We start from the raw sequence: 16,812 nt of genomic DNA, 5'->3' as shown, positions 1-16,812 counted from the left end.
TCAAGTATGCTGCCCCCAAATGACCTGCCACATGGCCACCCTATAGACACCCAGGTACAGATTATTATAATTACTCACGTTAACAAAGGATTAAGGATGGAACAGTTCAAGACGTAATCTCGGCAAACAGAGCTATCTCCAGCTATGTTTCCCAGTGCCCAGACTGCCTGAAAAGGGGATAATGAAACTGTCACCCACAAAGCCTGGTACGTCTGTGAGTACTTTATAGCCACAACTGCAAAGTGAGTACCCACCAGGATGAGGATGATGTCAAGGCCCCAAATACACTATATAAGCTCAGGTAACCTCCCTATTGAAATCCTTATTGAGCACTTGTTCTACAAGGACCTATCCCCTGGGAGTTCCTGGTTCAGCCGGGAGAGACAGGCTGCCATCTGTACTGTAGCCAGAGAAGCCAAAACAACATCGCCCAGAAAAAGAGAAAGTAATCAGAAAGTTGCATTTTTTTTTTTTTTTTTTTTTGAGATGGAGTCTCGCTGTGTTACCCAGGCTAGAGTGCAGTGGTGTGATCATGGCTCACTGTAACCTCCACCTACCGGGTCAAGTGATTCTCCTGCCTCAGCCTCCTGAATAGCTGGGATTATAGGCGTGTGCTACCACACCCGGCTAATTTTTTGTATTTTTAGTAGAGATGGGGTTTCACCATGTTGGTCAGGCTGGTCTTGAACTCCTGACCTCGTGATTTGCTGACCTCGGCCTCTCAAAGTGCTGGGATTACAGGCATGAGCCACCGCGCCCAGCGAAAGTTGCACTCTTGTAGCTGCCTTGGACCAACTCTATATGTAGTAATGGAGGAAAGTGCCCGCTACCACTCTCCAATTCTATCCAACTAGCAAGAAATCAATGGGAGAAATGGAAGTTGTACCTTTATCTCCATGATCTCTGGGTACTGAGATATGGGTACTGTGGTGTCTTTTTTCCAATGGCACTTCCAACAACAAATGTATAGTTTTTTCCACATCAACCACCCATTCTCTGACACCAACCGTGTGTCCAACAATTTAATTCAATTCAACATTAACACCTAGAGTTAATGCAGACCTCACAGGTTAGTTCCACAAGACTGCCCCCACTTGAGATACCATTTCCAAGTCCCAGGGACCATCTGTACTTGATACTCCTATCACTCAGGAAATTCCAAGAGTTTTAACACTGTGCCAAGAACCAGGACAAAGACCAAATACATTTTTTATTACACCACAGGTACTATAAAGAATCATACCAAATCTAAGCATTACCTGTTCCTGAACATCCTCAAAGTCTGAATTAAGCAGCTCTATAAAAATGGGGACAGCCCCTGCTTCAATGACAATTTTGGTCTGCTGAGAGGTTCCAGAGGCAATATTCGTTAGAGCCCAGGCGGCTTCAAACTGAAAGTGAGATTAAGTAATGATTGAAAGGTCATTTCAGACTGAGCAGCCATGCCTATCAGCTGGCTCAGAACAGTAAGCCTCCTGCCCATGAATTTAAAAAACCAAAAACAACCTCACAAAACACAAGCAAGTCTCTTGCCCACGAATTTAAAACACACACACACACACACACACACACACACACACACACACACACACACACACAATACAAGCCTTTCCCCTCCCGTCTTTAGAGAGTGGGAAGATGCAGTGATGTGATATACATGGGAATAAGACATTGGGTTTCTAGGGTCCCAGGTTTAGTCCTGCACTACCACAGAACTTATGCATCCTTTGCCAGGTCACTTTTTTATTTCCTGAGCTTCACTTTCTTCATTTCTGAAATGAGGATTAGAATGAAATGTGTCTCTCAAAGTCCCTTTCAGCTGAGTTTTGGCAAGTCCCAATGGATTGACCCATCACCCATCTCTGAAACAAGAGACCTAGAGAGGCTAAACGATTTGCCTCGGTGACACAGGTAGTGGACTAAACCCTCTGATTTATAAATGAATGATCAGTCTATCATAGTCTTGTGTCTTTCCTTTGAAATTGTTTTAAGGAAGAGATTTTGGCTGTGAGGGAACTGATAGTTTCTCCTGAATGTTTCCTAATATTACTTGTATACTTCCTGAGAGAGATGTCAATAGAAACGTCTCACTGCAATTTCTTGGAAGTAGGGCTTTCATCTAATAACCCCTTCCCAGTAGTGGGGGACTGGGGGTGAGGTGGGGATAAGTAATGGGTACAATAAAACCCAGAAAGAATTAATAAGACTTACTATTTGATAACACAATAGGGTGACTATAGTCAATAATAACTACACAATTTAAAATAACTTAAAGTGCATAATTGGATTGTTTGCAACTTAAAGGATAAATGCTTGAGGAAATGGATACCCCATTCTCCATGATTTGCTTACTTCAAATTGCAGGCCTGTGTCAAAACATCTCATGTACCCCATAAATACATACACCTACCCTGTATCCCCCAAAAATTAAAAACAAAGTAAGACAAAACAAACCCCTTCCCTTCAGGCCTCACCTGTAATGTACAATTCTCATTCCTCTTCAGAAACTCCACGAACCGATCGACCACTCTTGGAGTGTTGATAACTTCATCTATTGGAGGACTAGGCTCTGGATAAGGGAGAAGGGAAAATAAAAACGCAGGAGAAGCTTTTGCTGATCCCTTCATAGGGGTCAGCTTGCAATCCTTCTTAGATACTTCTGACCACCCTCCTTACAAACATTCCCAAACTCCCTTCTGGTAAGGTGGTTTTAACAATATCTGCTCGTCTTTGAACTGTATAATACAGTTGGAATGTTAAAGAGTAAAGCCAATCCTAATCTTTGGCTTACTAAATGTAAGCAAAGAAAGGTGTGGGAGACAGGAATGCCTAAGGGATGAACAACCGTGGTCTACACATTTCCCTTTTGAGAAAGACCAGTATTCTCTTCTTGGGAAGACTATTTGATAACTGAAACAAGAGGTATTTTCCTATCATACATTCAATTTTTATTAAGTACCTATGGTGTGCCACACAGTTCTAGGTACAGAGGACACAGGAGGGAACAAAAACAAAACTCTCTGCCCTCAGCTTACATCCTAGTGGGAAGAGTCATTTTATTATGTTAGAAAATAAATATGATGGGAGGAGAAGAGAAGAATATGCAGGGCAAGGTAAAAAGATAAAAATGTTGAAGTTAGGATTTAATCATAGGAGTAAGGGAGTTGCTACACAGATATCTGGGAATAGAAGACATCAGGCAGAGGAAATATCCAGTGTGAAGGTAGGAATGTCTATCTTGTACAAGGAACACCAAGGTCAGTAGGGCTAGAGCAGAATGAGTGAGGGCACATGTAGTTGATGACATTAGTGAAGAGAAAAGAGGCTAAATCACATAGGGCCTCTCTGAGAAGGGCCAGGCTTTGTACCTTTGGAGAGCAGTTTCCGGAATTTCTGTGTGGTTGCTAACTGCAGGTCAGAATCATCAGAAAAGAGCATCTCCACCATCTCTCTTGTGATCACACTCTCCTAGAACATAAAACAAGTTTAGAACGTTGCAAACCAACATTACAGTCAGATGTGAGCACATAATTCTGCTTGGCATCCTGTTTTCTAAAAAATTGAGGGCAAGAAGATGGCATAATAGACAGGCTCAGGAGAAGGGGTCTGTTTAATCTATAGGTGCTTCAAGTTGGGACATTTGAAAAGTGATTCCTAATTCTGAGGCAACTGATGGCTTCCCTTAAATGTTTCCTCAGATATTTCTAAAACAGTTGAATATTATTGACTTCTGAAGCTGACAAAAGGGTCCACAGAGGAAAGAACTTGTCATGGTTACTGGCAAAGCTAGTAGATGATGTGAATGGCCCAATTTCTGTTCTTAGAAGCAGGTACTTTCCAGGTCAGCCTGAGGCACATGCAGGGGCCTTACCCCAGTGGTAGAGCTCACATAAGAGTCCATGAGAAGACTATCGAACATGGCAGCTTCTTCATTAATCAGCTCCACATTTCTCCGTTTAAAAAGCTGGAAGTAAAGAGACAGTGGTTAAGAGTACTCTCTGAACCAAAAAAAAAGAAAAGAACAATCCAATGTTAAATTATGGCATTAACTGACAAGGATATACTACAGTAGCTGAGAAATGAGGCCAAGTTTTATACATTAGTCTCCCCTTATCCACAGTTTTGCTTTCTATTATTTTAATTATCCAGTCAACTGTGGTCTGAAAATATTAAACAGAAAATTCCAGAAATGAACAATTCATAAGTTATAAATTGCATGCCATTCTGAGTAGTGATGAAATCTCATGCTATCCCGTTCTGTCTGGCCCAGGATGTGAACATTCTTTGTCCAGTGTATCCACTCCATGCTGTATACACTGCTGCCAGTTAGTCACTTAGTAACCAACTTGGTTATCAGGTGGCAGTTGCTCGTGTTCAAGTAACCCTTATTTTACTTAATAATGGCCCCAAAGTGCAAGAGTAGTGATGCCGGCAATTCAAATGTGCCAGACAGAAGCTGTAAAGTGCTTTAAGTAAAAAGATAAAAATATGGGAAAAAACATAGTATATGTAAGGTTCAGTAATATCTGCAGTTTCAGGCATCCACTGTGGGTCCTGGAATGTATTCCACGAAGAGAAGAGGAGACTACTGAATACTGACATGGAAAAGATATTCAAGGACTTGGAGGCAGAGGCAGCAGTGGGCGAAGATCACGCCACTGTACACCAACCTGGGCAACAGGGCAAGATCCTGTTTTAAAAAAAAAAAAGAAAAAAAAAAAAAGAAAAAAGGAATGATAGTACAGCAAAAGGGTGGGCAAAATCAGGTTAGGCTGGCCAGGAATGGTGGCGCATGCCTGTAATCCCAGCACTTTGGAAGGCCAGGGCAGGTGGATCACTTGAGTTCAGGAGTTCAAGACCAGCCTGGGCAACATGGCAAAACCCTGACTGCACACACACACAAAAAATCCACAAAAATTAGGCGGGCGTGGTGGTACATGCCTGTAGTCCCAGCTACTCAGGAGGCTGAGGAGGAAGGATCACTTGAGCTCTGGAGCCTGAGGCTGCAGTGAGCTGAGATCGTGTCACTCACTGCACTCCAGCCTGGGTGACAGAGTGAGACCTTATCTCAAAAAAAAAAAAATAATAATAATAATAATTGGGTGACTGAACCTGTTGGCAGGGTGGGGTGGGAGTGCAGATGATGAGGCATCAATATAGTCTTGGGTTGGGCACGGTGGTTTATGCCTGTAATCCCAGTACTGTGGGAGGCTGAGGTGGGCAGATCCGGGCAGAGCACAAGGTCGGGAGTTTGAGATCAGGCTGGCCAACATGGTGAAACCCAGTCTCTACTAAAAATATAAAAAGTTAACTGGACGTGGTGGCAGGCGCCTGTAGTCTCAGCTACTCAGGAGGCTAAGGCAGGAGAATCACCTGAACCCAGGAGGCAGAGGTTGCAGTGAGCGGAGATCGTGCCATTGCACTCCAGCCTAGGTGACAGAGCGAGACTCCATCTCAAAAAAAAAAAAAAAAAAAAAAAAAAAGAAAAGAAAAGGTAACAAGGAGCTAGAACTAGAATGTTATAGTAAAGACATAAATGATGTCTAAGTTGGTCTAACTTGTGAAAAGGGGATATGGTCAGTTTTCTCTTTCTCAAAGCTCCCAACATTTATTGACAACAAAGGAATCTGGATGAGTAGCTCACTCAGTAAGTAAGCTACTTTTCTTTTCTTTTTGTTTTTTTTTTTTTTGAGATGGAGTTGCCCAGGCTGGAGTGCAATGGCACGATCTTGGCTCCTGCAACCTCCGCATCCCAGGTTCAAGCAGTTCTCCTGCTTCAGTCTCCCAAGTAGCTGAGATTACAGGCACATGCCACCATGTCTGGCTAATTTCTGTATCTTTAGAAGAGAAAAAGAAGTTTCACCATATTGGCCAGGCTGGTCTCGAACTCCTGACCTCAGGTGATCCGCCTGCCTTGGACTACCAAAGTGCTGGGATTACAGGCATGAGCCACCACGCCTGCCTAGTAAGTTGCTTTTCTTTCTTTCTTTCTTTCTTTTTTTTTTTTTGTTGAGACGGAGTCTCGCTCTGTCTCCCAGGCTGGAGTGCAGTGGCCAGATCTCAGCTCACTGCAAGCTCCGCCTCCCGGGTTTACGCCATTCTCCTGCCTCAGCCTCCTGAGTAGCTGGGACAACAGGCGCCCGCCATCTCGCCCGGCTAGCTTTTTGTATTTTTTTGTAGAGACGGAGTTTCACCGTGTTAGCCAGGATGGTCTGGATCTCCTGACCTCGTGATCCGCCTGTCTCGGCCTCCCAAAGTGCCGGGATTACAGGCTTGAGCCACCGCGCCCGGCCTCAGTAAGTTGCTTTTCTACAGGGAAAGTCAGGGTGCACAGTGGAGGCCAACCACAGGGGCCTTGTTTCCCAGAATAGTATGTTTGAGAATACTCCCGTTAACTCACTTGTTGCTCACGCTTCTGCTTCCGGAGCTGAATGCCCTCTTCCTCTCTTCTTCGTCTCATTTCTTCAGGGTTTAGAGCATTGTTCTTATAGCTCTTCATTCGATAATTGTCTTTCCCTGGGCTCGCCATGGTCTCTAGAAGAAAAGATACACATTGCCAAAGACTCTTGAGAGGACAGCATTTCCTTTTCACTAGACTTCTGTCCCTACCTACCCTTCACCCTCCCCTACTCTGGGAGGAATACAGCCATCTAGGAGCTCTCAATAAGCACCTGACATCTCTACCTGCCCCTCAGTCCCTGTCTCGTTTTATTACAATAAGCTTGCTAAACAGGTGGTATTACAGCAATTGGTATAAGCTTAGTAGTTAAAAGTGTGGGCCCTAGAGTCAGGTTGTCTGCGTTCAAATCCTGATCCTTCTACTTGTTAGCTGTGCAACCTTGGACAAGCTCCTTTAACTTTTATTGCTTCAGAATTTAATCTTTAAAACAGAAACACACCAGGCACAGTGGCTCCCCACCTGTAATCCCAGGGATCTGCAGACCACACTTTGAGAACTGCTGTTCTTTTTTTTTATTGAGACAGGGTCTCGCTCTGTCACCCAGGCTGGAGTGCAGTGGCACAATATCGGCTCACTGAAACCTCTGCCTCCCAGGCTCAAGTGATTCTCCTGCCTCAGCCTTCCGAGTAGCTGGGATTACAGGCGTACGCCACCACAACTGAATAATGTTTGTATTTTCAGTAGAGACAGGGTCTCACCATGTTGGCCAGGATGGTCTCAAACTCCTGACCTCAGGTGATCCACCTGCCTTAGCCTCCCAAAGTGCTGGGACTATAGGTGTGAGCAAACACACCCAGCCAAGAACTGCTGTTCTAAGCAATGAATGACTCAATTGTAGGTAAATAAATGTTAACTTGACCAGCTAGTGCCAAAGTTGTCTTCCAATGTACTGCCACTGACATATATCTTGACCAATACTTGGAATCATCACTTTTGACAATCTACTGAGTGTCATAAAGTATTTCACAGAGCTGATTATTTGCATATCCCAGATTACTAATGAGGTTAGATTTCATGTTATTAGCCATATGTTTCCCCTTCTGTGAAAAATGTTTGTTTCTATATTTTTAAATATTTTTCTTTCTTTTTTTGAGACAGTTTCACTTTTGCTGCCCAAGCTGGAGTGCAATGGCACGATCTTGGCTCACTGAAACCTATGCCTCCCAGGTTCAAATGATTCTCCTGCCTCACCCTCCCGCGTAGCTGGGACTACAGGAGCCTGCCACCACGTCTGGCTAATTTTTGTATTTTCAGTAGAGACAGGGTTTTACCATGTTGGCCAGGCTGATCTCGAACTCCTGACCTCAGGTGATCTGCCTGCCTTGGCCTCCCAAAGTGCTGGGAATACAGGCGTGAGCCACCGTGCCCAGACTGTTCATGTTCTTTTAAATCTGTGCCTGTGTACTTTCTTCATCCTTAATATTGTCTAATTTGTGCCCTCTTTTGTTCTTAAGAAACTTCACCAGAGACTTGACCTTTTTTTTTTTTTTTTTAATTGAGACGGAGTCTCACCCTGTCTCCCAGGCTGGAGTGCAATGGTGCAATCTCGGCTCACTGCAAGCTCTGCCTCCCAGGTTTACGCCATTCTCCTGCCTCAGCCCCCTGAATAGCTGGGACTACAAGCACCTACCACCGCGCCCGGCTAATTTTTTGTACTTTTAGTAGAGATGGGGTTTCACCGTGGTCTTGATCTCCTGACCTTGTGATCTGCCCGCCTTGGCCTCCCAAAGTGTTGGATTACAGGCGTAAGTCACTGCACCCGGCCGACTTGACTATTTTGATTTTAGTCTTTTGAAAGATTTAAGTTTTGGCTTCGTTGAGTCTTCTCTACTGTATGATTTCTATCTCCTTTCTACATTTTTTCTAATTTAAGTTGTATACCTAAGTATTTAATGTTTACACTATACTTTTTTTTGAGACAGAGTCTCACTCTGTCTCCCAGACTGGAGTGCAGTGGCAAATCTCGGCTCACTACAAGCTCTGCCTCCCGGGTTCACATCATTCTCCTGCCTCAGCCTCCCTAGTAACTGGGACTACAGGTGCCCAACACCATGCATGGTTAATTTTTTGTAGTTTTAGTCGAGACGGGGTTTCACCATGTTGGTCACGCAGGTCTCGAACTCCTAACCTTATGATTTGCCTGCCTCAGCCTCCCAAAGTGCTGGGATGACAGGTGCAAGCCACTGTGGCTGGCACCACACTATACTTCTATATTACCTTTCTAAGGCTTATAAATTTCATTCAAATTAATATTTGTATTGTAATTCAGTTCTAAATATCTAATTACTTTTGATTTACTCAATTTACATAAGTGTCCCATGTGTGCTTGAAAATAATCTGTATCCTTAAATTATTATGCATGGCTTTCTGAATATCATGTCCATTAAATTAAGTTGTCATCATGTTGTTCTTTATTTATTCATTTATTTTTTGAGATAGGGCCTCACTCTGTTGCCTAGGCTGGAGTGCAGTGCATGATCACGGCTCACCACAGCCTCAACTTCCAGGAGTAAAACAATTCTCTTGCCTTAGCCTGAGTAGCTGGGACTACAGGTTCATACTACCGCTATTTTTTAAGTTTTTTTTGTACAGATGGGGTCTCCCTATGTTATCTAGGCTGGTCTTGAACTCCTGTCCTCAAACGATCCCCCTGCCTCAGCCTCCCAAAGTGCTGGGATTATAGGCATGAGCCACCACGCCCATCATGTTGTCCAACTCTTCTATTAATGTTTCACTTCACTAATGTTTTCCTTATCTATAGTGAATGTAGCCATTTTACCCCGTAGTTTAATTTTGCTTTATGTATTTTAATACTATTTCATTAGAAGCATACAACAAATTTAGAACTGTTGTATCTTGACTGTGAATAGAAGTGTTATGAAGCGAGCCAAATTATTTCTTAACAATGCCCTTTGTTGCCCTTTTAATTTTGTTGTATATTAACACGGTTATCACTTCCATTTCCAGCCATGATGGAATAAGAGGGATAGGATTTCCCCTGTTGCTATAAACTGTTTCAGACATCGGGCAATAGCAATGCAGAATTGTGATTCTCCAAGAGAGGGAAACAAATTAAGTGAGCCCTACTTGTCTCCTTGGCTTTCTGCCCAGAGGCACATTCTATAGCAGAAGAGGAGTCCCAAACAGCACCACGGAAATCTCACTAGTGGAGGAGAGACTAGAGACTTCAGTGAGATTGAGGTGGCTGAAAACAGTGAGACAGCATTCCAGCGAGGAGAGAAATAGGCAGAAAAAAAAAAAAATTGGGAAATCTGTTTGGGGTTCCCTAAATCTTTGCTGAAGACTAAGGATATACATGCTGGGTGAAGCTCCATGAGTCATGCAAAAGGCAACTGAGAAGCTGTACGTAAGCTCAACCGTTTCCAGAGCTCGCACAGGGCTGAAATACTTTAGACAAATCTGAATGGAGATTTCTCCCTGATCACTCAGGGCATAGTAGAGACCCTAGAAGGGACGTGGCTTAGTAGTGGGATGAAACTATTCCCAGAAAAGGCTACTATTGAAGCTTAAAAACAAGCTTTACACTGCTAAAACAGAACAGCTATAAAACGTCCCACATCCATTAAAAAAAGACAACAAAATCCAGACATTAAAAACATAAAATTCACAATGCTTGGAATCCAATTAAAACTTATGGGCCAGAGCCAGGCATGGTGGCCCATGCCTATAAATTACAGCACTTTGGAAGGCTGAGGTGGGAGGAGAGCTTGAAGAACCTAGGAGTTCAAGGATGCAGTGAGCTATGACTTCACCACTGTACTCCAGCTTGGGCAACACAGTGAGACCCTGTCTCTAAAAAAACAAAAACAGCTGGGGTGTGGTGGCTCACGGCTGTAATCCCAGCACATTGGGAGGCTGAGGTCGGTGGATCACGAGGTCAGAGATTGAGACCATCCTGGGCAACATGGTGAAACCTCATCTCTACTAAAAACACAAAAATTAGCTGAGCGTGGTGGCACGCACCTGTAGTCCCAGCTACTCGGGAAGCTGAGGCAGGAGAATTGCTTGAACCAGGGAGGTGGAAGCTGCAGTGAGCAGAGATCGTGCCACTGCACTCCAGCCTGGTGACAGAGGGAGACTGTCTCCAAACAAACAAACAACAAAAAGTACTATACATGCCAAGAAGCAGAAAAATTGTCACCCATAGGAGAAAAATCAGTCAAAAGTGATATCCAGAAATGACACTTCAGTAGATAGTAGGATGGCATCAAGTGCTCTAATATATTAGTAACTAGATTCATAGCAAAAAAAAAATTGAGGGACAGAAAAACACTTACAAGCAAAGACTTAAAACTGGCAGGGTATGGTGGCTCACGCCTGTAATCCCAATACGTTGGGAGGCCAAGGCAGATGGATCAGTTGAGGCCAGGAATTCCGGACCAGCCTAGCCAACATGGTGAAAGCCTGTCTCTACTAAAAATATAAAAATTAGCCAGGCGTGGTAGCTGGTGCCTGTAATCCCAGCTACTGAGGAGGCTGAGGAAGGAGAATCACTTGAATCTGGGAGGCAGAGGTTGCAGTGAGCCAAGATCATGCCACTGCACTACAGCCTGGGCAATAGAGTGAGACCCTGTCTAAAAAAAAAAAAAAAAAAAGGCCGGGTGCGGTGGCTCAAGCCTGTAATCCCAGCACTTTGGGAGGCCGAGGCGGGCGGATCACGAGGTCAGGAGATCGAGACCATCCTGGCTAACACGGTGAAACCCCGTCTCTACTAAAAAATACAAAAAACTAGCCGGGCGTGGTGGCGGGCGCCTGTAGTCCCAACTACTCGGGAGGCTGAGGCAGGAGAATGGCATAAACCCGGGAGGTGCAGCTTGCAGTGAGCTGAGATCCGGCCACTGTACTCCAGCCCGGGAGACAGAGCGAGACTCCGTCTCAAAAAAAAAAAAAAAAAAAAAAAAAAAAAAAAAAAAACCACTAAAAATTTTCCAGATCTAATCCCATTAACCCTAAAAGTTATACTAATCCTTAAGCAAGATTAAAAATCTTAAAAGCAGCCAGATAAAGACCTATTACGTATAGAAGACCAAAGGTAAGAATGGCCTAGCTTCTTGTCAGAAACCTAACTCAGAAAACAACAAAACATTTTTAATGTTCCGGAAAAAAAAAAAAACAAAACCTGGTAAACTAGAATTTTATATTCAACAAATATACTTTTTGAAATGAAAGCAATTCAGCAGGTCATGAGCTAAATTAAAAATATTATTAATAAAGATTTTTTCAGATAAACAAAAGCTGAGAGACTTCTCTAGCTGACCTGCACTAAAGAAATGCTAAAATTCTTCAAAGTAGAAGGAAAAGGATACCAGATGGAAACTCGGATCTCCACAAAATGAAAAACACTAGATATGGCAGATAAACATAAAATAACTTTTTTGCCATTTAAAAATTGTCTTTAAAAAATAATAAGGCGCATGGACACACAAAAAAACAGGGAAGCATGGCCCATTCACGGAATAAAGTAGAAACCATTTCTAGCTGCCTACAATCTCAACACTTTGGGAGGCCAGGATGATAGGACTGCCTGAGGCCAGGAGTTAGAGACCATCCTGGGTCACACAGGGAGACCCCGTTTCTATTTTAAATAATTTTATAAAATAGGAAACCATCCCTGACGAAGCCCAGAGACTGGACTTACTAGACAGATTCTAAAACAACTGTCCTAAATATGCTCAAAGAGTTAAAGAAAAACCTGGACAATGAACTGAAGGAAATCTGAAACACAATATATGAATAAAATGAGAATATCAATAAAAAGAAACGATAAAAAGGAACCAAACAAATGTTCTAGAGCTCAAAAGTACACTTACTGAAATAAAAAACTCACTAGAGGGGTTCAACAGCAGATATGAGCAGGTAGAAAAAAAAAGCAAACTTGGAGACAGATCAATTAAAATTATCCAATCTGAGGAGCATAAAGAATAAAGAATGAAGAAAAACGAACAGAATCGAGTGGACCCATGGAACACCATTAAAAGGACCAATATGGCCAGCATGGTGGCTTATGACTGCAATCCCAGCAATTCTAGAGGCTGAGGCAAGAAGACAGCTTGAGCCCACAGTGTGAGAACAGCCTAGGCAACATAGCAAGATCTCATCTCTATTGAAAAAAAAAGTAGGGGGGCTAGGCGCAGTGGCTCACGCCTGTAATCCCAGTACTTTGGGAGGCTGAGGCAGGTGGATCACGAGGTCAGACGTTTGAGACCAGCCTGGTCAATGTGGTGAAACCCCGTCTCTACTAAAAATACAAAAAGAATACCCAGGTGTGGTGGCGCACATCTATAATCCCAGCTACTCAGGAGGTGAGGAGAATCGCTTGTACCCGGGAGGTGGAAGTTGCAGTGAACTGAGATCGCACTCCAGCCTGGGCGACACAGCAAGACTCCTTCTTAAAAAAAAAAAAAAAAAAAAAAAAAAAAAGACCAATATACACATTATGGGAGTCCTAAAAGCAGAAGATGAAGAGGTAGAATATTTGAAAAAATATGGTCAAAAACTTCCCAAATTAAATAAAACACAATCTACAAATGAAGGAGCTCAATGAACTCTAAAGAAGATACCCACATTTGGGATACCGAGGCAGGTGGATCAACTGAGGTCAGGAGTTCAAGATCAGCCTGACCAACAGGGAGAAACCCTGTGTCCATACTAAAAAAAAAAAAAAAAAAAATAGCCAGGCATGGTGGCACCTACTAAAAAAGCAAATATTATCCAGGCATGGTGGAACACGCCTGTAATCCCAGCAAGTCGGGGAGCTAAGACAGGAGAATCACTTGAACCCGGGAGGCAGAGACTGCACTGAGCCCAGATCATGCCACTGCACTCCAGCCTGGGTGACAGAGTGAGATTCTGTCTCAAAAAAGAAAAAGAAGATGTCGACATTGAGACACATAATCAAACTGTTGAAAGCCAAAGACAGAATCCTGAAAGCAGCAAGAAAGAAGCGACTTATCACATACAAAGGATGCCCAGTAAGATTAACAGATGATTTCTCATTAGAAATTATGAAAGTCAGGCTGGGAACAGTGGCTCAGGCCTGTAATCCTAGCACTCGGGGAGGTCAAGGCAGGGGAATGGCTTGCGTTCGAGATCAAGAGTTCAAGAACAGCCTGGGCAACGTGGCAAAATCCTGTCTCTACAAAAAGTACAAAAATCAGCTGGGCATGGTGGTGTATGTCTATAATCCCAGCTACTCCAGAGGACGAGGTGGAAGGATCACCAGAGCCCAGGAGGTTGAAGCTGCAGTAAGCCGTGGTTGCACCACTAGACTCCAGCCTGGGCGACAAAGCAAGACCCTGTCTCAAAAAAAAAAAAAGAAAAAGAAAAAGAAAAAAAAGAAAAAAAGGCAAGAAAAAGAAAAGAAATCACGAAAGTCAGAAGGCAGTAGAATAAGAAAGTGCCAAAAAGAGGCTGGGTTCGGTAGTTCATGCCTGTAATCCCAGCACTCTGGGAGGACAAGGCTAGACGACTACTTGAGCCCAGGAGTTCAAGACCAGGCTGGACAACAGAGCAAGACCCTGTCTCTACAAATAATTTTTAAAAATTTAGTTGGGCATGGTGGCATGCACCTATGGTCCCAGCTACTTGGGAGACCTCTAAGTCAGGAGGATTGCCTGAGCACAGGAGGTTGATGCTGCAGTTACTCGTGATTGCACTGTCACTCCAGCCTGTGACACAGCAAAACCCTGTCTCAAAAACAAAACAAAACAAAAAGCAAAGTGCTGAAAGAAAAACCATCAAGCAAGAATTCTATATCTGACAAAACTGTCCTTCAAAAATGAGTGAGAATTTTTGAATGAGACATTTCCCCATAAACAAAAGCTGAGGGGCTTTGTTACCACTAGACCTGCTCTGCAAGAAATGCTGGTTGGGCCTGTAATCTCAGCACTTTGGGAGGCTGAGGCAGGAGGATCACTTGAGCCAGGTGCAAGACCAGCCTGGGCAACGTGGTGAAACCCCATCTCTACAAAAAAATATAAAAATAAGCCGAGCGTGGTGGTATGCACCTGTAGTCCCAGCTACTTGGGAGGCTGAGGTAGATTGCTAGAGCCTGGGAGGTTCAGGCTGCAGTGAGCCGTGATTGTATCACTGCACTCCAGCCTGGGCAACAAAGCAAGACTCTGTCTCAAAAAAAAAAAAAAAAAAAAAAAAAAAGAAAGAAATGCTAATGGGAGCCCTTCAGGTTGAAATGAAAGGACACAGTAACTTGAAGCCAGATGAAGAAATAAAGATCTCTGATAAAGGTAACTATACGGGCAGATATAAAAGCCAGTATTACTATACATTGGTTTGTAACTTTTCATTTCCTACATGATTTAAAAGACAAATGCATAAAATAATGATAAATCTACATTATTGGCCACACAATGTTTAAAGATACAATTTGTGATGACAACAGCATAAAGGAGGAAACAATGCTGTACATAAGCAGTTTTGTATGCTACTGAATTAAGCTGATATTGATTCAAACTAGAGTGTTACAAAGTTAGAATATTAAGTGTAATCCCCATGGTTTTCACAAGGAAGTATCTAAAAAACTACATGCACACAAAATAAAAATTAAAAATATACACAAAAGGAAATGAGAAGGGAATAAAGAGAGCTGGAATAGCTATATGAATATCTGACAAAACAAACTTTAAGTCATAAACTGTTACCAAAAAAAAAGGACATCATATGGTCAATTCATCAAACTATTATAAAACATATGCAATAAACAAGAGTCCCCAAATATGAAGCAAGTTCTGACAGAAGTGCAGAAAAAATATTTGGAGACTTTTTTGTCCCCATCAACCACGGTCTACAGATATTTGGAGACTTTTAATAAGCCATGTTCAATAATGAACAGAACACCTAGACAGAAGATCGGTAAGTAACAGAGGACTTGAACAAAATTATACAGTAGACCTAAGAGAGATATACAAAGCATTCCACCCAATAACAGCAGAATACACATTCTTCCCAAGTACAGATTCTCCAGTATAGGCCGTATGTTAGCCCACTAAAAGCGTCAATAAATTTTGGAAGACTGAAGTCATATAAAATAAATATCTCTGACTACATGTAATGAAGCCAGAAATTAGTGACAGAAGGAAAACTGGAAAATTCACAAATACATGGAAATTAAGGAAGACATTCTTTAAAATGTTGGAAGACTCATACGTCCTGATTTCATAACTTACTACAAAGGTACAGTAATTAAAATGGTGTGGTACTGGCATAAGGATAAGCATATGGATATATGGAATAGAATTGAGAGTCCAGAAATAAACACTTACATCTATGGCTAGCCAACTGATTTTCAACAAGGATATTATGTCCATTCAGTGGAGGAAGAAATATTTCATTGTATAGAGAATGAAAAATGTTATACATTCTATACAATGAAATATTAGCCAGATGAGGCGGGGTGGCTCACATCTGTAATCCCAACACTTTGGGAGGCCGAGGCAGGCAGAGAACTTGAGGCCAGACTGGCCAATATGGTGAAACCCTGTCTCTACTGATAATACAAAAATTAGCCAGGCATGGTGGCAGGTGACTGTAATTCCAGCTACTCAGGAGGCTGAGGCAGGAGATCACTTGAACCTAGGAGGCAGGGTTTGCAGTGAGCCGAGATCGTGCTGCTTCACTCCAGCTTGGGAAACAGAGCAAGACTTTAGCTCCAAAAAAAAAAAAAGAAAGAAAAAAAGAAAGAAATACCAATCAAACCCATAATGATTCAACCTGTGAAAGATGACTGAAAAAAGTATATAAAAAAGTTTTGGCCGGGCGCGGTGGGTGGCTCACGTCTGTAATCCCAGCACTTCAGGAGGCCGAGGTGGGCGGATCATGAGGTCAGGAGATTGAGACCATCCTGGCTAACATGGTGAAACCCCGCCTCTACTAAAAATACAACAACAACAACAAAATTAGCCAGGCGTGGTGGCGGGTGCCTGTAGTCTCAGCAACACGGGAGGCTGACGCAGGACAATGGCATGAACCTGGGAGGCGGAGCTGGCAATGAGCCGAGATTGCGCCACTGCACTCCAGCCTGGGCGACAGTGTGAGACTCTGTCACAAGAAAAAAAAAAAGTTTTAATTCAGGTGCGGTGGCTTACGCCTGTAATCCCAGCACTTTGGGAGGCCGAGGTGGGGAGATCATCTAAGGGTGGAGGACCCTCCAGCCTGGCCAACATGGAGAAATCCCATCTCTACTAAAAATACAAAATTACCCGGGCATGGTGGCACAACCCTGTAATCATAGCTACTCGGGAGGCTGACGCAGGAGAACTGCTTGTACCTGGAAGGTGGAGGTTATGGTGAGCCGAGATTGCGCCACTGCGCTCCAC

The 16,812-nt window shown here is 43.1% G+C and overlaps 1 protein-coding gene across 2 annotated transcripts in view; it reads right to left on the bottom strand.

Moving 5' to 3' along the window:
* KPNA6 (karyopherin subunit alpha 6) overlaps positions 1-16,812 on the bottom strand; it is a 71,639-nt gene that overhangs the window by 15,764 nt on the left and 39,063 nt on the right. For both annotated transcript variants that reach the window (XM_010353893.2, XM_030942792.1), the window contains exons 2-7: positions 6,401-6,534; positions 3,872-3,964; positions 3,369-3,468; positions 2,475-2,569; positions 1,260-1,391; positions 79-167 (exon numbers count right to left, since the gene is read on the bottom strand). In XM_010353893.2, the coding sequence (XP_010352195.1) occupies positions 79-167; positions 1,260-1,391; positions 2,475-2,569; positions 3,369-3,468; positions 3,872-3,964; positions 6,401-6,534 (643 nt within the window). The remainder of the gene's footprint in view (positions 1-78; positions 168-1,259; positions 1,392-2,474; positions 2,570-3,368; positions 3,469-3,871; positions 3,965-6,400; positions 6,535-16,812) is intronic.

Source organism: Rhinopithecus roxellana, chromosome 12, assembly GCF_007565055.1.
Source record: "Rhinopithecus roxellana isolate Shanxi Qingling chromosome 12, ASM756505v1, whole genome shotgun sequence".
NCBI lineage: Eukaryota > Metazoa > Chordata > Mammalia > Primates > Cercopithecidae > Rhinopithecus > Rhinopithecus roxellana.
Note: the sequence above shows the minus strand (reverse complement) of the source record. Positions and strands in the feature narration are given on the sequence as shown.